The sequence below is a fragment of the Cetorhinus maximus genome, chromosome 1 (genome assembly GCF_964194155.1).
Source record: "Cetorhinus maximus chromosome 1, sCetMax3.hap1.1, whole genome shotgun sequence".
Lineage (NCBI taxonomy): Eukaryota > Metazoa > Chordata > Chondrichthyes > Lamniformes > Cetorhinidae > Cetorhinus > Cetorhinus maximus.
The window spans coordinates 11,012,498-11,036,760 of record NC_135879.1 but is presented as its reverse complement, the minus strand read 5'-3'; the positions used below and the strand labels follow the sequence as shown (position 1 = coordinate 11,036,760).

The following is a 24,263-nucleotide window of genomic DNA, read 5'->3' as shown; positions in this document are numbered from 1 at the left end:
TTGCTGAACGTAATAAGGAACAGACAGAGAGACTGGGCAGGGCATATCTTTAAAAGGAAATGGACTAGTAAGAGACATTACGGAGGGAAGATTTCAAGGGAAAAGAGGAAGACAAATGAAGAGAATATCGATGCTGGGTGGCATAAAATTTAAGCAAGTTATTGGCAAATGAAAAGACTGGTTTAGAACAGAAAGACATGGAGAAGACTATAGGCCAAGGAGCTGCCTTCAGGCAGAGCGTATACAGCGATGGTGATGAGGGTTTTAGTTCACTAACAATGTTGTGCCGTATTTTTGGAACCTGAAGTTGATTTGATGAAATTACAAGAAAAGATGTAAATCATAGTTCATTCATTGTACTTCAAATACTCATTCTGTGTTTTTGTAGCGTACCAAGAGTTGACTTTACCTACTTAAAATTCTTAATATTAGAGATAGCGGAGAGTGGTTCAAAGCGGCGGCTCACCACTGCTTCCTCAGGGGTAATTAGGGATGGACAATAAATGCTGGCCTTGCCAGAGACGCTCACATCCCATGAACAAATTTTTAAAAAGCCATTTCAGTCCCTTCTCAATTGTTTATTTTCTTTCCATAAAATGCAGCCACTGTAGTTAGACAACGTATTGGCTGCTTCCTGGATATCAGCCATTGCAGGACATAATGATATTGCTGGGGTCAGACACCATCTGAACATTTTTTAAGAGTGACAACAGTGGTCTTTGTATGGTGTTCCAGTGAGTTGATATGAAGAACCTTCGTGATGGCTTCATGGATGCTATCTGCATCACCTCGATCTTCTTTGTGTTCTGTCCAACTGATGCCCCCCTCCCTCAGACAAAGTGATGAAGGTGCTTTCCCTTCATCAGTGTCTCATCACTTGCTTGATGAGGCTGCGCACAACAGAATGATGTACCACATGTCCCTTGGTTGACCCTCCATCTGGTAGCATGATAGCTTCAGGCTGTGGTACAGGAAGAGCTGCCCATGTTCCAGCAGGTATAACATCTCATCCAAAAGACAGCACATCTGACAGTGTGGCACCTCCTCAGTACTGCACTTTGCCTAAATTATGAACTCAAGTTCTGGAGAACCCATGACTTGATGAGGTCACAGTGTTACCACTGAGGTAAGGCTGCCTCAGCAAGTCTGTGAGCCTGATTTCCCAACTCCCGTGACTGGTGCTCCGCACCTCTCTTGCGGGGAGTCTCAGAAAATTTACCCCTTTAACCCCCTTAACTTGTCCAAATGAAGCAAGACTAGTGCCAGCAGTACTACCACCGTGCTAAGTGGGGTAAATTTCAAACAGATCTAGCAACTCAAGACTGGGCAACCATGAGGCGCTGTAGACCATAAGCAGCAGCAGAATTGTACTCGACCACAATCTGTAACCTCATGGCCTGGCATACCCCCCACTCTACCATTGCCATCAAGTCAGGCGACCAACCCTGGTTCAATGAGGAGTGCAGGGGGGCATGCCAGGAGCAGCACCAGGTGCCAACCTGGTCAAGGTACAACAAGTTCACAACCAATGGATCTGATCTAAGCTGTGCAGTCCTGCCAAATCCAGTTGTGAATGGTGGTGGACAATTAAACAACTCACTGGAGGAGGCGGCTCCACAATTATCCCCATCCTCAATGATGGGGGAGCCCGGCACACCAGTGCAAAAGATAAGGCTGAAGTATTTGCAAAAATCTTCAGACAGAAGTGCCAAGTGGATGATCCATCTCGGCCTCCTCCAGAGATCCCCAGCATCATAGATGCCAGTCTTCAGCCAATTCGGTTCACTCCACGTGATATCAAGAAACAGCTGAAGGCACAGGATACTGCAAAGGCTATGGGCCTTGACGATATTCCAGAAATAGTACTGAAGACCTGTGCTCCAGAACTTGCCACGTCCCTAGTCAAGCTGCCCCAGTAAAGCTACAACACTAGCATCTACCCGGCAATGTGGAAAATTGCCCAGGTATGTCCTGTACACAAAAAGCAGGACAAATGCAACCTGGCCAATTACCGCCCCATCAGTCTACTCTCAATCATCAGTAAAGTGATGGAAAGGGTCATCAGCCATGCTATCGTGCGGCACTTGCGTAGCAACAGCCTGGGTTCTGCCAGGCTCACATAATTCCTGACCTTATTACAGCCTTGGTTTAAACTTGGACAAAAGAGCTGAACTCTAGAGATGAGGTGAGAGTGACCGCCCTTGACATCAAGGCACCATTTAACCAAGTCTGGCATCAAGGAGCCCTAGCAAAACTGGAGTCAATGGGAATCAGGGAGAAAACTTTTCACTGGTTGGAGTCAGGAGTCATACCTAGTACGAAAGAAGATGTTTGTGGTTGTTGGAGATCAACCATATCAGTTACAGGACATCACTGCAGGAGTTCCTCAGGGTAGTGTCCTAGGCCCAACCATCTTCAGACGCTTCATCAATGCCCTTCCTTCCATCATAAGGTCAGAAGTGGGGATGTTCGCTGATGATTGCACAATGTTCAGCACCATTCACGACTCCTGAGATAGTCAGATGTTCAAATACAGCCAGACCTGAATAATATCCAGGCTTGGGGCTGACAAGTAGCAAGTAACATTCACACCACACAAGTGCCAGACAATGACCATCTCCAACAAGAAAGAATCTAACCATTGCCTCGACATTCAATGGCACCACCATCGCTGAATACCCACTATCAACATCCTGGGGGGTTACCATTGACCAGAAACTGAACTGGACTAGGCATATGAATGCTGTGGCGACAAGAGCAGGTCGCAGGCTGGGAATCCTGTGACAAGTAACTCACCTGACTCCACAAAGCCTGTCTATCATCTACAAGGCACAAATCAGGAGTGTGATGGAACACTGTCCGCTTGCCTGGGTGAGTTGCAGCTCCAACAACCCTCAAGAAGCTGGACACCATCAAGGACAAAGCAATCCACTTGATTGGCATCCTTTCTGCAAACATTCACTCCCTGCACCACCAACAAACAGTAGCAGGAGTGTGTACCATCTACAAGATGCATTGCAGAAACTCTCAAAGACTCCTTAGGCAGCACCTTCCAAACCCACAACCACTGCCATCTCGAAGGACAAGGGCAGCAAATAGATAGGAACACCGCCACTTGGATGTTCCCCTCCAAGCCACTCACCATTCTGGCTTGGAAATGTATCACTGCTCCTTCACTATCGCTGGGTCAAAACCCTGGAACTCCTTCCCAAACAGCACTGTGGGTGTAACTACACCACAGGGACTGCAGCGGTTTGATAAGGCAGCTCACCACCACCTTCTCAAGGGCAATTAGGGATGGGCAATAAATGCTGGCCCAGCCAGTGATGCCCACAGCCCATGAATGAATAAAAAAAAAACTACTTGAATGTTTTCTGGAGAGTTTCCACATGTTGGTGTTAAGTTTGACATTGAACTCGAGTTCTTTTTGTAGTGAGCTTCTCATGAGTGTTGAGAAAGTGGCTGGATAAGACCTTCTTGGGAGCGCTGACAGGCATTTTCTGAGATCAAATAGGTAAAATTACATCTGTTGGCTTAACGCTTCAGCAAGCAACCTCAGCCTAACCTTGCTACCAGTTGTCTTTAATAAATGCTGCTCCTACTAGTTTAGAAGCCTGTGAGCACTGCACGTATAAAATATTATAGACGTACATAAACAATTCTGAATGCATACTACCTACTGTATTTTGGTGGCTATTTTGGTAGAAGTAAGAGCTTGTAGTTTATTTGAAGTTTCTAAACTAGGAGTCTCAATTTAAAATACTGATGGTGTGGTATAGTCCTAGCTGGTGCAAATATGAAGACATGACTAATGCAGTAAATATGACCTATATATAGCAGCCAATGTTCACTGTGCCAAAAGAAAGTTGAGACAGAGTAAGTTCATTGGCTTTATCCACTTGTTCAAGCTGCAATCTGGATGCCAGCTGTAAAAAAGGAGTATAGAACAGTCACATCGTACAACAGTCACATCATGTAATACAGATTGGAGTAATTTTGTCCACCTTGACTAGGCTGACTCTAACAATTGTCCAGTTAGCCCCATTTCCCTATAATCCTGCAGTTTTCCCCCCTTAACGTATTTATCCAATTCTCTTTTGAACATGATTATTGAATCTGCTTCCATCATCCTTTCAGGCAGTGCATCCAGGTCACAGTAATTCACTTTTTTAAAAAAAAACAAAATCTCATTGCACACTGTCCAGGATTGTGTGTCTGGCCCTCCATTGTAGTCTTGCTTGGATAATTCTGTGATCTAATTAAGTTCATGAGCTTCCACCTATGAATGCACCTTTCAGATCAGACAGTACAACTAGTTTTGTTCTGCACACTGTAAATTGAGAAATAAAATCTCGGCTTATGGAGTTTTCTAGTTGCTAATCTATCTAAGTGGTTAAAAAGAGATTTAGTTGAATCATAATTAAAGCTGAATAATATAAACATGCCTTGCTAGAAGAGAGCCTCCAAAGGCCAGTCAATGCAATTCAATACGTGGCAAATTGCACCATGATTTAGTCAGTGCAAGTCACCTCCATCAGTTTGAGGACAGGTTGCATAAATTTGGCCTTGAGTTTAGAAGGCTGGGGAGGTGAATGATTGACATGTTTAAAATGATGAAAAGGATTTGATAAAATGGGTATAGAGAAAGTATTCCCTACGGAACAAGACAGAATCTTAAAATTAGAAGTAGAAACAGAAAATGCTGGGAATGCTCAGCAGGTCAGGCAGCATCTGTGGAGACTGAGACCGAGTTAACACTTCAGGTTGATGGATAGCCTTTCATCTTAAAATTAAAGCCAGGCCATTCAGGAGTGAAATCATGAAGCACTTTTTCTATGCAAAGACTTGTAGCGTATGGAATCCCCTTTCCCAAAGACTATGGATTCTGGAGCAATTAAGCTTTCAAGCAGGGTGACCCAGCCTCTGGGCATAAATTAAGGGGCACTTTGGCAAGTGAGGTAGAGAGGGTGCGGTGAGCCTGTGAGAGTGGGCAGGGCGGGGATGGAGACTGAGCCAGGTGGTTGGGAGGAGAGCGCAGTGTGCACACTGACACATACTGATGAGCAGGATAAGGCCGCTGCCGTGTGCATTAATTCCGATTCTGCCTGCATGCAATCCTCCCCTCCGGTCACCCACAGGGCATCCCCTACGTGTGTGCCAGACCAAATGCATGCGCAGAAACAAAGTCTCCAGCAAAAGAAGGAATGTGGGACAAGACGCATCCTGGGAAGGCCTGATGCCAAATTACAGGACAGTCTCAGACAATCCGGAGCGGTGGTCACCCTGCTTTTACTACTCGAGCTGACAGATTCTTGTTAGGTGAGGGTATTGAGAGATTAGGATCAAAAATGCATTTGCTGTGATTTCATCAAATAGCAGAACTACCTTGAAAGAAAGAATGGCTTGCATTTCTGTAATGCCTTTCATGGACTCAAGACATACCAAAGTGCTTTACGGCTAATTAAGTTTTTTACGAGTGTCATCACTGTGGTAATATAGGAAACATGGCAGCCAAATTACGCACAGCAAGGCCCCACGAAGAGAAATGTGATAATGACCAGCTAACCTTTTTGTGATGTTGATTGAGGGATACATTTTGTCCAGGACACCGAGGATAACTCCCCTGCTCTTTGAAATGGTGCCATGGTATTTTTTACATTCACCTGAAGGGGCAGGTGGAGCCTCAGTTTAACATCTCATCCAAAATGGCAGAATGGCCTGCTCCTATTCCTTCGTAAATCTATTAAATTTCTAAAACAAAAACAGAATTACCTGGAAAAACTCAGCAGGTCTGGCAGCATCGGTGGAGAAGAAAAGAGTCGACGTTTCGGGTCCACACGACCCTTCAACAGAACTGAAGTATAGTTAGGAGAGGGGTGAAATATAAGCTGGTTTAAGGTGGGGGGCGGGGGAGAGAAGTTGAGGGTGGGGTGGTTGTAGGGATAGGAACAGATAATCAAAAGATGTCACAGACAAAAGGATCAAAGAGGTGTTGAAGGTGGTGATATTATCTAAGAAAAGTGCTAATTTTAAATTAATTGAATTTCTAACGTGGACTCTGATTGGTCATAAACACTAAATATAACTTCAATCAAAATGCTGGCTTCCCATTTAATGGTTTTAAATACTAGGATTATTGCTCTTTTCTGTCATTAATAAAATACAAAATTAAGAGGAACTTCATAATTTTTTTTTAAAATCGCCAATTTGACACATCAAAAACACTAGGTTGCAGCAGTTGAGATAGAGATAAACACTAGCCTTGCCAGGAATGACACCCACACACCAAGAATGGATTTTTAAAAAGCCTGCCATTACTTTATCTGTTCCAGTAACTTGTGGTATGCAACACTAAGAGTATTGACATGACATGCCTTGTTACATCATCTTTCTATACCCAATGGAAGTGTCTTTGACCTCTGCATTTTTTATTTTGTGGAATTTCCGATACTCTGCGCATTTGCATCTTTGGACCAGCATTGGTGCACTTGTTTGCTCACCCATGCACTGGCTGTGAAATGTAAGTACCCTCATCCTAGTGGAAGTTCAGGGTGAAGAAAAGATACCCTCTTCAATGAAGCGTTGGATTCAAATTGTTTTTCCAAGCAAGTTCACTAGGAATTTAACAAAGGTTCATATACCCTCATATGGTTATTTTTGCAGCAGTGAATTAATGAGGTCAGATTCTTGTGAAGTGTCTGCAAACAATAGACTAGCCAAAGCAGCATACCATGTGCACTTTGAAAAGGGAGGAAAGATCACATCACATGTTACCAAAAGTCCTTGTTTATTATTTCGAAATGCAGGCTAGGTAAACATAGTCTGGGTCCAAGATTTCATCATACCACTCCCACTATTTTGATGCCCGCATTCAGTTTTGGTCATTTTGTCATGCATTTATGAGGATTTAAGCTTTAGTAGGATTGTAAACTGTTTTTATACTTTAATGTGTGTTAGCTGTGCACAGTCCCAGCAGTTCACAGTGCCTTGGTTCCTATTAAAATTACCTCATTCCCACCTCTGTCAGTGACATTTATGTCCTTGCACACACCCTTTGTTCTTTGGACACTAGTCTATCCTAGGTTCCCCTTCCTCTTCACTCCTTCGTTATCAGATGCTTTTTTTAAGCACCATATCCACGTACTTCTAAGCTTCAACCAAAAACCGCTTGTACCTTTCAGCTTTCAAAATCTGACTAAAAGGCTTTGCCCTGCAGATGCTCTTCGGGCTCTAGTCTCTAACTCTATTCTAGGCGACCTTCCATCCATTTTGGCGAAATCGGCCTAGGTCATGAGGCCCGTGTGTAAATGCGAGTTGAGTTCATGTTTGTTGTAATTCTATTATCAAGTATGTTGTTGTAATGTGACCTACCAGCCCTTTCTGCAAAATGGCAAACATATTATTTGGGTGACATGTCTGTGGCCTTAGCAACTCAAAACTATTAAGTTAAATCGGAAATAATGATTTTAAAAGTGCACGATGAACCAAATTTTGCGATTGTTTGATGGCAAAAACTCATTTTCATTACAGCCATGAAACTGACAGCAATTTCTAGAGTCCGAGTACACGTACCAAAATATAGAATTCTGACGTTGCCAGCGATTTCCTGCACCTTCATAGCCTACACTGTTGGAAGTCCTTGCCCCAGAGAGTAACCTGTAGAAATTACTTGAATTGAGGTGAAGCTCCACTTTGCTCTAAACTTGCTGTAAAAACCACCAAGAAAGTTATGACTGTTGGATTTTTAAAAAATTTATTCTTTCACAGGAGGTGGGCATCTCTGACTAGGCCTGTCCCTAATTGCCCTTGAAAAGGTGGTAGTGAACCACCTTCTTGAACCACTGCAGTCCATATGGTGCAGATCCACCCACAGTGCTGTTAGGGATGGACTTCATTGCCTCAGCTAACAAAGTATTCCATATGTCTTCTTAACCACCTTATCTAGCTGTCCTACATTCAGAGATCTGCAGACCAGTACTCCAAGGTTCTGTCGACCTTTGTACATATTGTTATGTTTGCACTTTGTTACATAAACCTTAGCATGAATGCCTTGTGTTAATCAGAGAAGCCTTTGAAATCTTCATTTCGCTCTCTGCCCTCCAACTTGTGTTTGTTGTCATTGGCTTGTGTCTTGTATGGTTCATTACATACAAGTCATGTCAGTCGCCATGTATACCTCATGTTCATTATCAAATATACTTTCTGTTCACCATGACCTGTACCCTATGGCCTGAGGTCACATCTAGGAAGGGTAGAATTAGTTATTTAGGAGCCATGATGAAGTACACCTTTTGGAGCCACATCATTAGGCTGTGGAGAGTCTTCCATCATGGTTCTGAATTGTGTCTTGTAGATGGTGTACAGACTTTGGGGAGTCAGGAAGTGAGTTACTCATCACAGATTCCCAGCCTCTGACCTGCTCTTGCAACCACAGTATTTATATGGCTGGCCCAGTTCAGTTTCTGGCCAATGGTAACCCCCAGGATATTGATAGTGGAGGATTCAGCGATGGTAATGGCATTGAATGTATTGGGGATATGGTTAGATTCTCTCTTGTTGGAGATGGTCATTGCGTGCAGTTGTGTGGCATGAATGTTACTTGCTGCTTATCAGCCAAATCCTGATCTAGGTTGTCTAAGTATTGCTGTATATGGACAGGGAATGCTTCAGTATCTGAGGAGTCACAAATGGTGCTGAATATTGTGCAATCATCAGCGAACATCCCCTGTTCTGACCTTATGATGGAGAGAAGGTCATGGATGAAGCAGCTCTAGATGATTGAATGAGATGTAACTGGGACTTTAACAATGCACTCAGTCATAATTATTGCTGAACAACCTCTCTGGCCCCGAAAAGTTAATTTTATATTTATGGAATTTTCAAGTTTCTTCAATAAATTAAAAATTCCATAGGTTTTCAATATAATTTTTAAGTTTATAGTATTTCAGCTTCCACTTTAATCCCATTTGTATGCCCCAATCTTCATTTCGCTCTCTGCCCTCCACCTTTCATAAATTTTACAATCAGTGGATTTTGCTTTCTAGTCTGCTGTCTGTGTGAATTCTTCAATGGGGTTGGCTGCTTAGCCTGCTTGATGACATCACTGCCAGTGGCTGCCAGATATCCTCTTTAATTTGTTTCTATAGTACCAACTAATGTTGGCAAAGGCGAAACCCATACCGGAGAGAATGCTAGATCTTTGTGGGCAGCTTTCTTCAAGTTCAGCAGCACGTGCCATCTAAGTGTTGAGGTTGGATTATTGGTCCACGCTGAGTAAGCTTGCCTCAGTTGACTTGCTACCATTGGCATCAATTCCCCTGCCTTAAGCAATGATTAAATCAGCCAAGGTTTCCTCACTTGATTATGATCCAATGATTCTTGTAGCGAAGCTCATGTGTGTGTCAACAGAGGAGAAGATCAGCATTGATTATGATGTCTCCTATGGCTCAAATAGCTTGTGCACACTCACTATCTAGATTCACAAACATATGATATAGGGAATAGATTATGAGAACAGGTTATATAAATTTGGCTTGTATTCCCTTAGGTTGAAAAGACTAGAGGAGGTGATCCAGTCGAGGTTTTGAAGTGTTAAAAATGATTTGATAGGGTATATGTGAAGACATTCACTGTTTCAAAAGGAATGTGCAGTTACTGGAGGGGGCACAGAGAAAGCCTACATGGTTGATCCCAGAACTTAAAGGATTGATGTATAAGGAAAAGATTGACTTAATTGGCAGTGTCGCCTCTAATTTTTTTTTGTAGTGTGTGGCCTGTTCAGTATGTAGTACCTGTAACTTATTTTTGAATAGTCGTGTAAGCATCCTACGCATTACCTTCTAGATTGCTGCATATCATTGCTGTGCAGCTTAGAGAGCGCATTGTTGCCTGGTGTCGCTTCTCACTTGAAAGGACTGAGACAAGATGTGATGGAGTTGTTTAAAATTTATGTAAATTTTGGACAAGTTGGATCCAATTAACCTTTTCTTCCAGGTGCAAAACTGAAATGCAAGAAATCATATTTACAAATTAAGAACAACTAATGCAATAGGAAATGCAGAAGGAACTCCTATTTACCAAAAGTATAGTAACAGATTACTGGCACGTGGAACAAGAAACTTTAATGGATTTCATGAAGGTTTGGACAGGTTCCTGTCCACAAATGGTATTCAGCGAATGCACCAAGGGAACATTGCAAATTGAGTTAAATTCACTGACTGATCTTCTCCTGCCTGAAAATGTTCTAACATCAATTTCCTTATGGAACAGACCAACAAATGCCACTCTGCATACAACTTTAATTGCAAACAAAGTATGATTCATTGAGCTCTTGTGTTTGCGGAATAAGGTCAGAGCATCTTATATTGGGAATCTGTGACCTTCAGCTTTAACCAAATTAATATCCTTTAGAACATTGCGGTCAGGCCAAGTCAAATATTTCATAACACCATCTCATTTTTCTTTTAACTATAAACATACTCCATCCTGACCAGTCATTAGTATAATTTATATTTCTACTTGTGCAGCTGGTCATGCAATGCCCTCTTGCTTATCATTTTCATTTTGTGATCTATGCAAGCAAAAGACCTGGTCTGCTTAACTACACCATGAGTTGAGGCAGAAAACCACACGTGTTATTGCAAGAATAATTCCAAGTAGTAACGGGTTACATAGTTTTAAAAAGCACTAGTTAAATGATTATCTGGAAAAACTCAGCAGGCCTGGCAGCATCGGCGGAGAAGAAAAAAGTTGACGTTTCGAGTCCTCATGATGCTGCCAGACCTGCTGAGTTTTTCCAGGTAATTCTGTTTTTGTTTTGGATTTCCAGCATCCGCAGTTTTTTGTTTTTATAACTAGTTAAATGATGATGGGCTAAACAATCACTGGGGGGCAAAAACAGCTTGAAGGTAACCTGAGCAACTGGTAAATTTTTACTTTGCTGTAGCTTGGGATGACTGTGGATAATTAAGGGGATGACTGTGGCCCAGTTATTCTGATGAAAGAAAGTTAACACAATGTTGCTGTGCTAACGGTAAAACTGTATTTATCCACAGAAAATCATTAACAGCTATGAAAGGAGCTGAAGGATTGACAGAAATGTTAATCTTTATTAATTCAAGAGCCTTGATCCAGGATAATTAATCAAAGTTTATTTGTTTGATGTTGGTTTAAATGCAGCAATTTAACTCAGTGCAAAAGCATATAAATAGATTGTGATGGTGCCAATGTTTTATCTCAAGAATTTAAATCCTTCAAGCTCCTTCCTGTGAATTGCCAGGAAAATAATATGACTGTTAGACATTTATAAGGATTTAATGCTGTTGCAAAGTTCCTGTCGCACCTAGTGCCAAAATCTGATGGATTTTGTTACAGGATTGAGTGTGCTCCTAGCAACCCAGTTTATTTTGTAATATGTGCACTTTTTCCATTTTGTTATCTGTGAACCTGCATTACTGTTATTGGTCATAAGTTATGCTGCATATTCAGAAGCATACAGTCACAGCAGTTAGTTTTTTTTTAATCGAGCAAATAAATTTTGTGAAGTATTAGCTGCTTGTTTTTTTAACTTTTTATGGGAATATTTGGATAGATTTTCCACCTGTTTATTAGTCTCTTCTTGTCATCTGTTTGGCCTAGCTGTTACAGTCGTTGTATCTCCTTCCTTTGTTGCTATCGGTGCCTCTCTGCTTGTCAAAGACTGCCATGATGCGATTTTTCCTTTCAACTTTTCTGTTGGTTGGGAGCTTGCTGTGCACAAATTGGCTGCCACAGTTCCCTACATCCCAACAGTATCCATACTTCAAAAATTACTTCATTGGCTGTAAAGCACTTGGGAGAATGAGGAAATGAAGGGCACCAAATAAATGCAAGATCTTAGTATCATTCTGTGTATCAAGCGTTATTTCATTAATGTAGACGTGAAGAATCAATAAACCAGGCTAAATCTCTTCCTCTGTACTCCCTTTCCAATCCAGCAATCCACCCTTTATGGCCCATCTATTCATTTCATGCCACTGAGATTTGGTTGACTACAATTACAAGATTTCCCTTGTCTGTGTCTCCCCTCCACATTTTACGTTAAGAAATTCTAATTCCTTTATTCTCCACCTTCATGTTAATTATAAACAATGGATATTCTGGCGCCACCCGCTGCCGGGATCATCTAGTCCCACCGAAAGCCGATGGACTTTTGGTTGGGCCGTTGAATCTTCCATGGTGTGTCATTCCATGTTGTGTCATTCCATGGTGGGGCTGGAAAATCCCGGCCAATGCTTCCGAATATTGAGACAATTCTCTCCAGTATCCAGTATTCCTCCTTTGCCCTCACTTGAACAGCTAGAAGAAAACAGTTTCTTTCTTTTTCATCTCATTGAGCCTCTATTATTCCTACACGGGAAGACTTTAGAGCAACAAATAACTAAGAGTACAACACATTCCATAGTAAGGCATTAATCTGCCCTAAAGCCGGATGTCTATGAAATAAAGTAAAGTGAAACGTCTTTAAAGAACTCAGAAAAAGAGACCCCAAATGAACTGGATTAGAGCAGTGCGCTTGAACTACATCGCACATCTCTTAATGGTGGCAGATAAATGCTCTGCCTGCCTTAATAATTTAGGGCAGCCTCAGCATGGTTCCAAGCGTAATTCTAAAGCACAAACGCCTCATAATTTGCCAAGAATTGGCATTGAGTTATTTACTGAAGCTGTAAAGCTGGTCGGCATACCAAGTGGAAATGCCAGAGAAATGGCAAAATGTACTTTCCCTGGGTTGGAGTTGAAGTACATTGTTGGGGTGAAGTAAACAGAGCACTCTTCTGCATCTGAACAGTATTTTTCTGGCCTAACAGTACTGGATGCTAACGCTGATTGAGGAACCATTGGCGATAATGTAGATAAAAACAAAAAACTGCAGATGCTGGAAATCCAAAACAAAAACAGAATTACCTGGAAAAACTCAGCAGGTCTGGCAGCATCGGCGGAGAAGAACAAAGTTGACGTTTCGAGTCCTCATGAACATTCAACAGAACTAAGTAAAAATAGGAGAGGGGTCACACACACACACCCCCCCCCCCCCCGCCCCCCACCTTAAACCAGCTTATATTTCACCCCTCTCCTATTTTTACTTAGTTCTGTTGAAGGGTCATGAGGACTCGAAACGTCAACTTTGTTCTTCTCCGCCAATGCTGCCAGACCTGCTGAGTTTTTCCAGGTAATTCTGTTTTTGTTTTGGCGATAATGTAGACTTCAGCCAATAGTGTAAAACTGGAAATTTTGGATCAGCCGCCCATTATGTGTATCCCTACAATGAAATGGAGATCAGGACAGAGTTGCCTGGAGTGGCTGATGTTTTATGCTATCGACCAAAGTCAAAATGACCCCCACTCAATTCCCCAGTTCAGAGGCTGTTGTTAATTGGCACCGAATCACAGAAACCTGTGGTTGTTTCTTTTGTAGTGACAACTGCATGCTAAAGTGTTATTCAAGCAATGATGTCAGCTGCAGAATTAAAATATAAGCCCTAAAAGCCCATTCAGCTCACCACAAAGCTTAGCTATGTTTAGAATAGGGCCATGTATATTGTCTCTGGTGAATGTCCAATTGGCACATTCACTGTAGGTCAACATAAGTAAAACAGCCTTACTTCTTAAAAGTGTCTTTTATTACCAATACTAGGAAATTGTCGGAGTTTTTGTGTTGAAGAGAAAGGGATTTCTTTGTAGTTCAGAGGAAATGGAAGTACCTCCTCTTGGCTATGAACACATTGGTGCTAATCAATTCCCAAGCGTTGTGTTGGCAGTTTCACAAAAGACACCATGAGGAGCTGATGATTTAAACTTGCAGCTCAGGAAAGCCCAATTTTTCAGGGTACTTGTGTTTCTAAGGAAACAGCTACTGTAAAAGTAATTAGAAATAGAGGCTGCGCAGTTTCTTCAGAGCAGGGTCTCCATGCTCATTGTGTGACAGTGATTGAAACTTTGGAGGCAGGCTGTAGAAAGATGAAAGCAGTAGGGTGATGACCCTTATTAGAGCATCTTCCTCCTCCACCCTAAGCAAGGAGCAGAAATCCTCTCGCTAGGGCAGGACACACAAGCACGCACTGGGGGATGTTTATTTACCTTAGTGCTTGGAAATGAGATGGTGATTAAAGTGCAGTTAGTGGGTGCAAGATATTTCAGGAGAACTAATTACAGAACAAGCTCTTTTGAAGCATCGTTAAACTCGCATTTATCACCACTTGTAACTGGTTCAGTCTCTTATACACATCTGGTAGTTTAAGAGACAGATTGTTTTCATGCTGTATGGGAAGAATTTACTTTGGGTTATTTTAGTCAACATAGTTTGTAAAAGAACAGCAGGATTACATGTTTACCTAGTTTTGACTAGTATTAAGTCAACTACCACATTTTGGAAAAAAACATAATAGTATATTATGAAACAGCACAAATGCTTCCACCATTATAAAATTTTAAACTATTGTTGAATATCATAGTCGGAATACCTTTCCAGTTAGGTACGCAGAGAGTGATCCTCATCATTAAAAACCACATTTCACTTATTATAGCGCAACCAGATTAAGAGGGCTTGAAAGGTGCTCAAAATCATGAGGGGTCTGGACAGAGCAGATAGGGAGACATTGTTCCCATTGGCAGGAAGAGTCAAGAACCAGTGGACACAAATTTAAACTGAACAGTAAAAGAATCAAAGATAACATGAGGGAAATCTTCTTTACGTGTGGTTAGGATCTGGAATGCGCTGTCTAAGAATATGGTGAAGGCAGATTCAATCATGGCTTTCAAAGTGGAATTAAATAATTACCTGAAGAGAATAAAAGGCTGCCAAGGCCCACAGGGAAAGGCCAGTGGAGTGGGTCCAGCTGAATTGCTCTTGTAGAGAGCCGCCACATATGTAATAGGTTGAAAGGCTTCCTCCTGTACTGTAAACATTCTATGATTTGATTACAAACTGTATTATGTATTGCTTGTAATGCAGCCTCACTCTTGCAAACTATTTGGTGTCACTTATCACCTTATCTACCTTGCTATAACAGTCCCTATTGCTTTGAGTTGTGCATTAAACTTGTATAAAACATTGTTTAGACCACACATAGAGCACTGCACTCAATTCTGACCTTTGCAATATAAAAAGGATATAGAGAACTGGAGAAGGTGCCAGTAAGATTTTAAATTTCACAAGGACGATCTCAAAACAGAGATGACATACTTGTCAGGGAAGGCTGAACTGACTGGGGCTCTTTTCTCTAGAAAAGAGGAAACTGAGGAGTGACCTGATAGAGGTCATTAAAATTATGAAGTGTTTGATGAGGTAGTCTTAGAAAGAAAGTGTTTCCACTTCTGAGGGAGTCCAAATCTGGAAGTCAGAAATATTTGATCATCCCTAAATGCTGCAGGGAATTCAGGAGAAAATTCTTTACCCAAAGAGTGATAAGAATGTAGAATGTGCTACTACATGGAATAGCTGAAACGGATGAGAACATGCATTTCAGGGCAACTCGGTAAACATGTGAAGGCGAAAGGAATAGAAGGATATGCTGATATGGGTAGATGATGTAGGCTGGGAGGAGGCTTGTGTGGCACATAAATGCTGACATAGGCTAGTTGGATTGAATGGCCTGTTTCTGTTCTGTATACTCTGTTTAACTCTATGTATTGCTTCACTGAAACTGCAGCACCCTATCTCAATCCACTCAGCCTTGTTAGACCACTGCTGACTTCTGTTTTTCTTAAACTGCATTTCATCTCCAGTTTGCATCCATTTCTCTTTAAAAAGCATACGCATCTACTCCTAATATTGTAAGTTAAGCTATTTTGTCAGCAATAACTAGTAGGGTGTGGTGTATAGAACGCAAACTGAAACAAGCCACAGAGATTTTCTTCAATGCTTGTGGTTTCCAATGTTGTGTACAGGAGCATGTGGAAATGGTTATAACGTCATGTAGTGCAATAAACACTATCCTTATCCTGTGGCTGGGTACGCACCACAGTTAATAATCTGACAGAGACGCCGAAGAGATTGGGCGATAGGTTTGAGTGCTGCACACGCCACCTGTACTGAAGTGTCCACTTCTGCTGGTGGTGCACGAATTGTACGGAAACCGTTTCCTATTTTGCAGCCAACTTCTGTATTTCTTTGACCTAGCAGGAAGGGAAGGTTCTGACATGTTTCAAACGCATGCAGTGTTTGTTTATTCATCAACGTTATGGATAGACATACTAATACTTTGTTTCTATTTTATCATGTACAATAAATCCACCTCTGGGACGAGAAGACTCCAATATTCAAATTTGTTCGCAATTTAATGAATGAAATAAATTTGCTGCCTATGCTCAGTGAATGTTTAAGCCTCGGTTACCCATTGTTTAGCTCATAACGAGCAGTGGAATGGAACTCTCAGATCAATGGGATCTGATACCTCCCAGTCATAATGCACTTAATCTCTGTGCATTCACTGAGTCTTATTACTTACTCTTTCAACACAGAATTATGTTGGGAAATAGTTTAGTCTACAGTCAAGTAACAGATTTGTTTTCTTCCGTATATGTTGATCTAATACCTGGTTCCGATTTAATATTTATCCTTGTGTTTATATTTCAATACAACTTGATTAGCTAGTTGTTAATATCGAAACAGAAAGAAAGAAAGAAAGAGTGCATTTACGTTGTGCCTATCACAACCTCAGGATACCCCAAAGCACTTTACAGCTAATTAAATACTTTTGAAGTGTAGTCACTTTTGTAATGTAGGAAATGCAGCAGCCAATTTGAACACACCAAACTTCCACAAACAGCAAAGAGATAGTGACCATATAATTTAGTGATGTTGATTGAGGGATAACTATTGACCTGGAGACCAGGGAGAAACTTCCCTGCAAAAACAGAAACAGAAATGCCTGGAAAAACTCAGCAGGCCTGGCAGCATCGACGCCTTCTGTTGAAGGGTCATGAGGACTCGAAACGTCAACTGTGTTCTTCTCCGCCGATGCTGCCAGACCTGCTGAGTTTTTCCAGGTATTTCTGTTTCTGTTTTTGTTTTGGATTTCCAGCTTCCGCAGTTTTTTGTTTTTATAGTTAGAAACTTCCCTGCCCTACTTCAAATAATGCCATGGGATATTTAATAGGACAGATAGAGAGTTAGTTTTGTTTCTCATCTGAAAGGCGTCACCTACAACAGAACAGCACTCCCTCGGCATTCTCGCTGAAGTATTGCCTCCTCCAAAACTGAGAACACTGCATTTAAGGCACTGTTCAGAGTTAGAAACTGCTGACTTTGGGGAGTGGTGGGGTGGGGGGGTGGGAAGATTGTAAAGTAGTTAACAGCCAACAGCATGTAAGGATGAGTTCTATTTTTGACTAAGCCTGACTTTTTTCCTGTGATTATGCCCTTATTATTTCTTGTAAAACAAACAAGCGTCTAGATTTTCACTTGCAGCTTAAATTTGATGTAGACATTAAGTAGATGTCTGTAACTGTATCCCTCTCCGCAGATGCTGTCAGACCTGCTGAGTTTTTCCAGGTATTTTTGTTTTTGCTCTAGATTTCCAGCATCCGCAGTATTTTGCTTTTACATAGATGTCGTTATGTACGACACTGGTTGCTTTGAATTCCAGAACCAGAAATTAAGATGTCTTTAGCGCTGCAGAAAATTGAGTTAATCAATTTCATTGCAACATGAGATTATCAATATTTGTCATAAAATATGAGCAGCATTAGCCCAGAACATAATCCGTGGTTCAACCCAACAATGTTCTTAATATCAGGTGCCTGAATAACAGGTACAAATGGATAGCTATAGCCTATTAGTTCAGCGATTGAACTTAAGTTCTCACCTCGCTAAACTTTGTTAAATGTGCAAACGAACAAATTGAATGACGCCTCACAATATTGATTAACATGGATTTTAATCGGAGTAAAAAGCATTTACGTTTCTCCTATGCATTGAGAAAATATAGAAGCATTTATTGGACAAAGGACTGCGATATCATACCTTTATGCATTTCTTTTGTTGCGCGGCTATCAGGCTTTTATTTGCTGCTGTGCCGTTTGTGATACTTGAGGGCTTTGCTAAAATTAGAAAATTAAGTGTGGCAGTAGTTTCAGATGTTAATCAGTCTTCCATGGCATTGCCAATAGACAGTCAAAACCAAGTGTAAACTTCAGATGCAAAAGGGGTAAGTGCGTGTTAAAGACACACATTTTGTGAGATGGGTCATTATCAGTGTTGACCATGTAGTTTTTCAAGGCTGTACTGTCAGAGTTCCATTATGAACTGGCTTAGCTAAAGTAATGCAAATATTTCAGATAATGTTTCGTCGGGTTTTTTTTTTCGATGCTTCTTTCCTTGACCACATTTGTACCAGATTCACTCGTGGCCACATCAGTGGCAGCATAAACATTCCATACAGTTCTGCCTTCAGCCCGGATGGTGAGCTGATCCAGTGTGCATCCACCAGCTTGCTGCACAGCTTCAAGGGGCGTGTGGTTGTCGTTGTGGGGAACATGGTCAGGAACGGAGCTGACGTAAGTTGCTATCCCATTTTGTTCTAAAATATCCTGCTGGAATGCTTCTGGCATCCAATTCCATCCAACCAGAGCTAAACGTCTGTGCTTTAGCTCCAGCCTCAAATCCTTGCTGGAGGGAAGAATTACAAAACAAAATAGGCTTGTAATAAGAAAACAAACAATTAGCTCACTACATAAGCTGAAGTTGAGGTCCTCGAAGAAAGTTGGATCCTGATGGGATGATGGCAATAACATGTGGCTCGAGATGCTTCTATGTGAAGTGATTTGTGAGCTGCCCACCTCAGGATCCTGAACTGGACACCTGCAGCTTTCTGTACCAGTTAACCCTTTGACTCAAAAGAGTTTTTCAGTTTTCCCACTACACAAAGCATTCGACAAAAAATATTTTTGTCCATTTTAAATTTATCATAATGTAGAATATGAGAAATATACAGGATCAGGTAAACAATAATTTTGATTAATTGCACACTTGGAACTAACTGATGAACCTAAATATTAGCATTAATGGGCAGCTAGAATATAACTTCATTGCTGCTGTTCCACCCCATGCCAGTGCTAATATTATAGTGTACATCTTGACTTGCCACAAAGTCCATACTGGTCCCACAAGCTCCCTACAGTACACTACTGAGAAGCCCTATCTAAATCGGAAACCAGTGATTCATGCAGATGTGAAAACCCATGGCAGTGCTTGAAGGGGAACTGGGGAGTTCTCCCAGTTTCCTGACCAACATTGATCCCTTGACCAGAATTACCAAAAACGATTAACTAAACATTTATATCATCTGCTGTTTGTGGGATCTTGCTGTGTCTAAAATTGACTGCCATTTTTGACTGCATAACAACAGTGACTGTATTTCAAAGGTAACTCTTTGATTATAAGACACTTTCAGATGTCCTGACGCACAATAGAGTGCCTTATAATTGTAGTTTTTGTCCTTCAAATGGAGTGTCAAAGTGCCCAGGAAACACTTTTTAAATCTGCCTGCAGTCAATTGATATGTTTAGACAGTACAGAGATTTTCCACCAGTGCTCTCTAATCACTTGCAAATGCTCCTTTCCCATAGTTAATATGTAAGTGTATAACCACAGGGTTCTCTACTAAGGCAGGAGATTTGGAGTTCCAAACAAGCAGTGTAAACAAGGTTCTGCCTGACTGGAAACTATCCAACAGCTATATATCTCAGAACAATAGCTGCAGTGTAAATACCATAAAGCCAAATTATACCTTTTTTTAAAATTGTTTTTATTTCAATAAGTTACCAGTTGTGAGATTAGGTGAATTTTTCCTTAAACAATTCCATCCAATTCCATCCAACCTGAGCTAAGATGTTGATGGAGAATAATAGCAGGTAGAAAGGAATGAAAGTCGCCATAGTCCTAGAGGACTATAGGCTGCTCTCTCATTCGAGAGAGACGACTGATGGTGAGTCTAACCGGAAGGTCACCACACCTCAGGCGAGGGGCAAGGTTGAGAAATGGGAGCCTTCATGGATGACCTCAGCCGGTACAGGAATTGAACCCGCGCTGTTGGCGTCACTCTGCACTACAAACCAGCCGCCCAGCCAACTGAGCTATGACATTGTTTATGGCATGTGAGAAATCCACAGTTAGTAGTAACTACTGTTAGGGAATGACTGAAGTATCAACTAAAGCATCATGCACTATAAGAACATTCTATAAAATTACAATTAAACTATAATCTTATTCTGAACTGGGTAAAATGCATGAGCCATGAAATCCTTTGAGTATTGAAAGATTCTCCAGGTTTCGAAACAGGCAACTGCAAACTTCTGAAGGCATTTTGTAGCGTGGAATTAACACAGAAAACATTGCCCCTAATTTACAATATTGTAATGAACATATTTCATTGTCCTATATTAGCAAAGGCTAGTGACATATTCCTATCTCCTTTGTTACAATATTGTACATACAATGGCACAGTTATGGGTTTCACTATTTTGATTTGTCCCAGTGCATTGCTCCTTTGTTTAGTACAAAAAACATGACCAGCATCACATACACCGTCTGGCTAATGCGTCTAATGTACTCCTCCTAACGGAGTGTACTAATTTGGCATTAATAGCCCTGACAAACTACTGATGACCTGAGGTTACAAATCTGCTGGTTGCCCCTCCACCATGAAATGCTAACATATGTTTAACTTTGACCTCCTGCTGCCTTTGGTGGGTGTTTGCATCACTTAGGACCAGAGTGCTGTAAATCATGATGTTGTTTCCACCAATTACTGACCAGGTACATTTTTTCTTTCATTTGTTAATTAAACAATTGTGACATTTTAATCTGGCAATGAAATTTCTTCCCCAGGATCTGCCAGCAGCATTATGAATAAAAGGAAGCCAGTGCTGCAAAGTGGGGAAAGCAGAATCTGCATGTGGGTAGAAGGCTCAAATCATGATTGCCACCAGCAATCTTGGGGCAGAATGCTGCTTAACACTAACCAGCAATTTCAGCAACTGAATGGCAAAAGCCGAAGCTGCAAAATTCAAAGCAGAGGAACTTATGATCAAATGATGAAATTATGAACAGGGCTCTGATGTAGCTGCACCTTGAGCATTGTGTCCAGTCCCAGTCTCTGACAAACAAGGGTGAGACACAAGCATGGGGGAGAGAGTGCAGAGAAAATTCACGAGACTGATCACCAGTATCTGAGCTCCCGAGTTATGACGAATGCCTAGAGAGCTGTTGACTTTCCATCATGGAAGGGGGCCATCCAGATTGTGGTGTTATATAGGGCTATTTGGGCAGTTAATGGTATGGAGAAGTTAATCTGGAATACATACTGCATTAGTGGGAGCAGTACAATAGGGTTCAAACTAGAAAAAGATAACCATTTCAGGAGGTGGTCCTTCACACAAAGAGAGGGATCAATACTTGGAATGGACCCTGTCTGTTGGCAAAGCTGGAAACACTGACATCATTTAACAATTAAATGGGGAGGCAGGGGTAGGATCTGTCAGATGGGCAAATTAAGATGGACCAAATGGCAGCCCTTGTCTGTAAGTATCTTGTGAAGTCGTGTTGTAAAAGCAGTCAATCATAGTAAAATTGCTATGTGTGCTAAGTTCAAAGCTGTAGGAAATGCTGAATAGATTAAGAACCACAGTTTTAGGCTTCTACACCCCAGGTATCATGGTTTATTTTATTGTGGAATATTGCTGAAAACTATTATGGTTTCTTTATATCCTTCGCATTTTAATCTGGCAATGAAAAAGCACACTTGCCTCTCAGTGGCCACATTTGTGGTTTTTAAACAGGTTTATAAATAAATTAGCTGAATTTATTTAAAACATCAGAGTGTAAAACCTTTGAATTAGTTACCATGGACCAAAGGCTTTGTCACTGACAACATAATCAACTCCAGAAATGTGGAGAAAGAAAATGTAACAACCTCCTGCTCAAAGCACAACCAAAACACCAGGAGGACTGGAAGCTTATATTTCCCCGATTACTCTGAACAGCAGCATTCCACTTGTGATGTAAATTGAAACTGAAATTCTAGCTCTGAGAATACGCATTAAGCCTGGTCCAGAATGATGATGAAGAAATTGCCTGCAAAGTGCTTTAGCCAAGCCGGAATAAAATTTAGAAATTGCATCTTCAGAGCAAGGTGATTCAAGCCATTTTCTCCCATGATGTAATTTGCACTCCCTCCCTGCCACCCTCCATCTCCCTTGGGAGCCATCATTTTTAGTTTCATGGCCATTTTTAATGTGACGAGGGCATAAGGCGGTGACATAGATAGGTTAAGTGAGTGGGCAAAGATCTGGCAAATGGAGGAGAACGTGAGAAAATGTGAAGTTGTCCATTTTGGCAGGAAGAGTAAAAAAGAAACATATCCAAATGGTGAGAGATTGCAGAGCTCTGAGATTCAGAGGGATCTGGATGTCCTAGTGCATGAATCACAATATGCAGGTACAGCAAGGAATTAGGAAAGCTAATAGAATGTTATCGTTTATTGTTAGGGAATTGAATGTAAAAGGAGGGAGGTTATGCTTCAATTGTACAGGGCACTGGTGAGACCACATTTGGAGTACTGTGTACAGTATTGGTCTCCTTATTTAAGGAGAGATGTAAATGTGTCAGAAGGTTTACTAGATTAATATCAGGGATGGGCGGATTGTCTCATGAGGAAAGTTTGGACTGGTTAAGTTTGTATCCACTGGAGTGTAAAAGAGTAAAAGGTGACTTGATCAAAACCTTTAAGAGGGGCCATGACCGAGTGGATGCGGAGAGGATGTTTCCTCTTGTGGGAGAATCTAGAACTAGGGGTCACGGTTTAAAAATAAGGGCCGCTCCCTTAAGACAGTGAGGAGGAGAATTTTTTTCTGAGGTCTTTGGAACTCTCTTCCTCAAATTGCAGTGGATGCAGAGCCTTTGAACATTTTTAAGGCAGAGTTAGATAGATTCTTGATTACAAGGGGGTGAAAGGTTATCATGCATAGACGGAAAGTTACAACCAGATCAGCCTGTACCTTATTGAATGGCAGAGCAGTCTTGAGGGGCCGAGTGGCTGCTACTCCTAATTCGTATGTAAAATATGACACCAAGCTACATAAGGAGATATTAGATCAGATGATCACAAGCTTGGTCAAAGAGGTAGATTTTAAGGAGTGTCTTAAAGGAGGAAAGCGAGGTAGAGAGGCGAGAGGTGTAGGGAAGGTATCCCAGAGCTTAGGGCCTAGGCAACTGAAGGCACGGCCACCAATGATGGAGCGATTAAAATTGGGCATGCTCAAGAGGCCAGAATTAGAGGAGCGCAGATACCTTGGGAGTGGCGTGGGGTTCCAGAGATTACAGAAATGGGGAGGGACGAAGCCATGGAGGGATTTGAAAACCAGGATGAGAGTTTTAAAATCAAGATGTTGCTTGATCGGGAGTCAGTGAAGGACAGCAAGCACAGGAGTAATAAGCGAACAGGATTTGGTGCAAGTTAAGAAACATGAACATGAAACACAGGTGGTTCTCCCTTCCTACTCGTAGGGCTCTTTGTCCAGTTGCAGCTCTTCCAAAGTCCCCCTCCAAACTAATGGCAACTAATTTGACTGGTTCCAAAAACTAGCTGATGAAGTTGGTGTTTTAGATTTTGTTGTCAAAAGGTACCTTTGGATGTGTGGAAATACTGGAAACTTACTGGCATGTCTTTTGGAATTGCTTTGAGGTGGATTCTGACTGGTATGTGGGAGAACTAGGCTGCAGTGCTGACCTGTAACTCCTTGGATACAAAAAGGTAGAAAGGGATTAGCCTTCATCTTAATGACTACTAATTCTTTTTTAAAAAATGCTCTTAGTCAAAAACACAAACAGTTTAACCATCAGGTATAAACAAAACATGCCAGATATAAGAAAAAGTTTCAAAGCAATCTTGCTGGAATCTCGAAGCTTCTTCAGGCGAAAGATTAAGGCAAAGGTCAATCATCTCTTAGTTTGCTTACTACCTGAAGGCAAAAAATAGTGAATAAGGATGAGCTGTAAAATGGTGCTGCTGGCCCAAAGCATTTCTACAAGAAAATGAGTAAATGATGCCAAAGAGGCACTTCTACTTGTTAGGATGTCTGAGGTCACAGTAGTTGCATTTCTTTTCAGAAGAGTGTTGACCTTAGGGTTGGCCAATCTTGAACTCTATTGCAGCAGTTGTGCACAGCTTATCCTTTGTGTCATCCACCATTAAACTCCTTGACCTGGAGTTTCTTCCTTGGGCA

The 24,263-nt window shown here is 41.4% G+C and overlaps 1 protein-coding gene across 4 annotated transcripts in view; it reads left to right on the top strand.

Annotated features, from left to right (window-relative positions):
• Positions 1 to 24,263, top strand: part of tbck (TBC1 domain containing kinase) — a 194,763-nt gene that overhangs the window by 155,948 nt on the left and 14,552 nt on the right. For all 4 annotated transcript variants that reach the window (XM_078531467.1, XM_078531551.1, XM_078531577.1 and 1 more), the window contains one exon: positions 18,377 to 18,536. In XM_078531467.1, the coding sequence (XP_078387593.1) occupies positions 18,377 to 18,536 (160 nt within the window). The remainder of the gene's footprint in view (positions 1 to 18,376; positions 18,537 to 24,263) is intronic.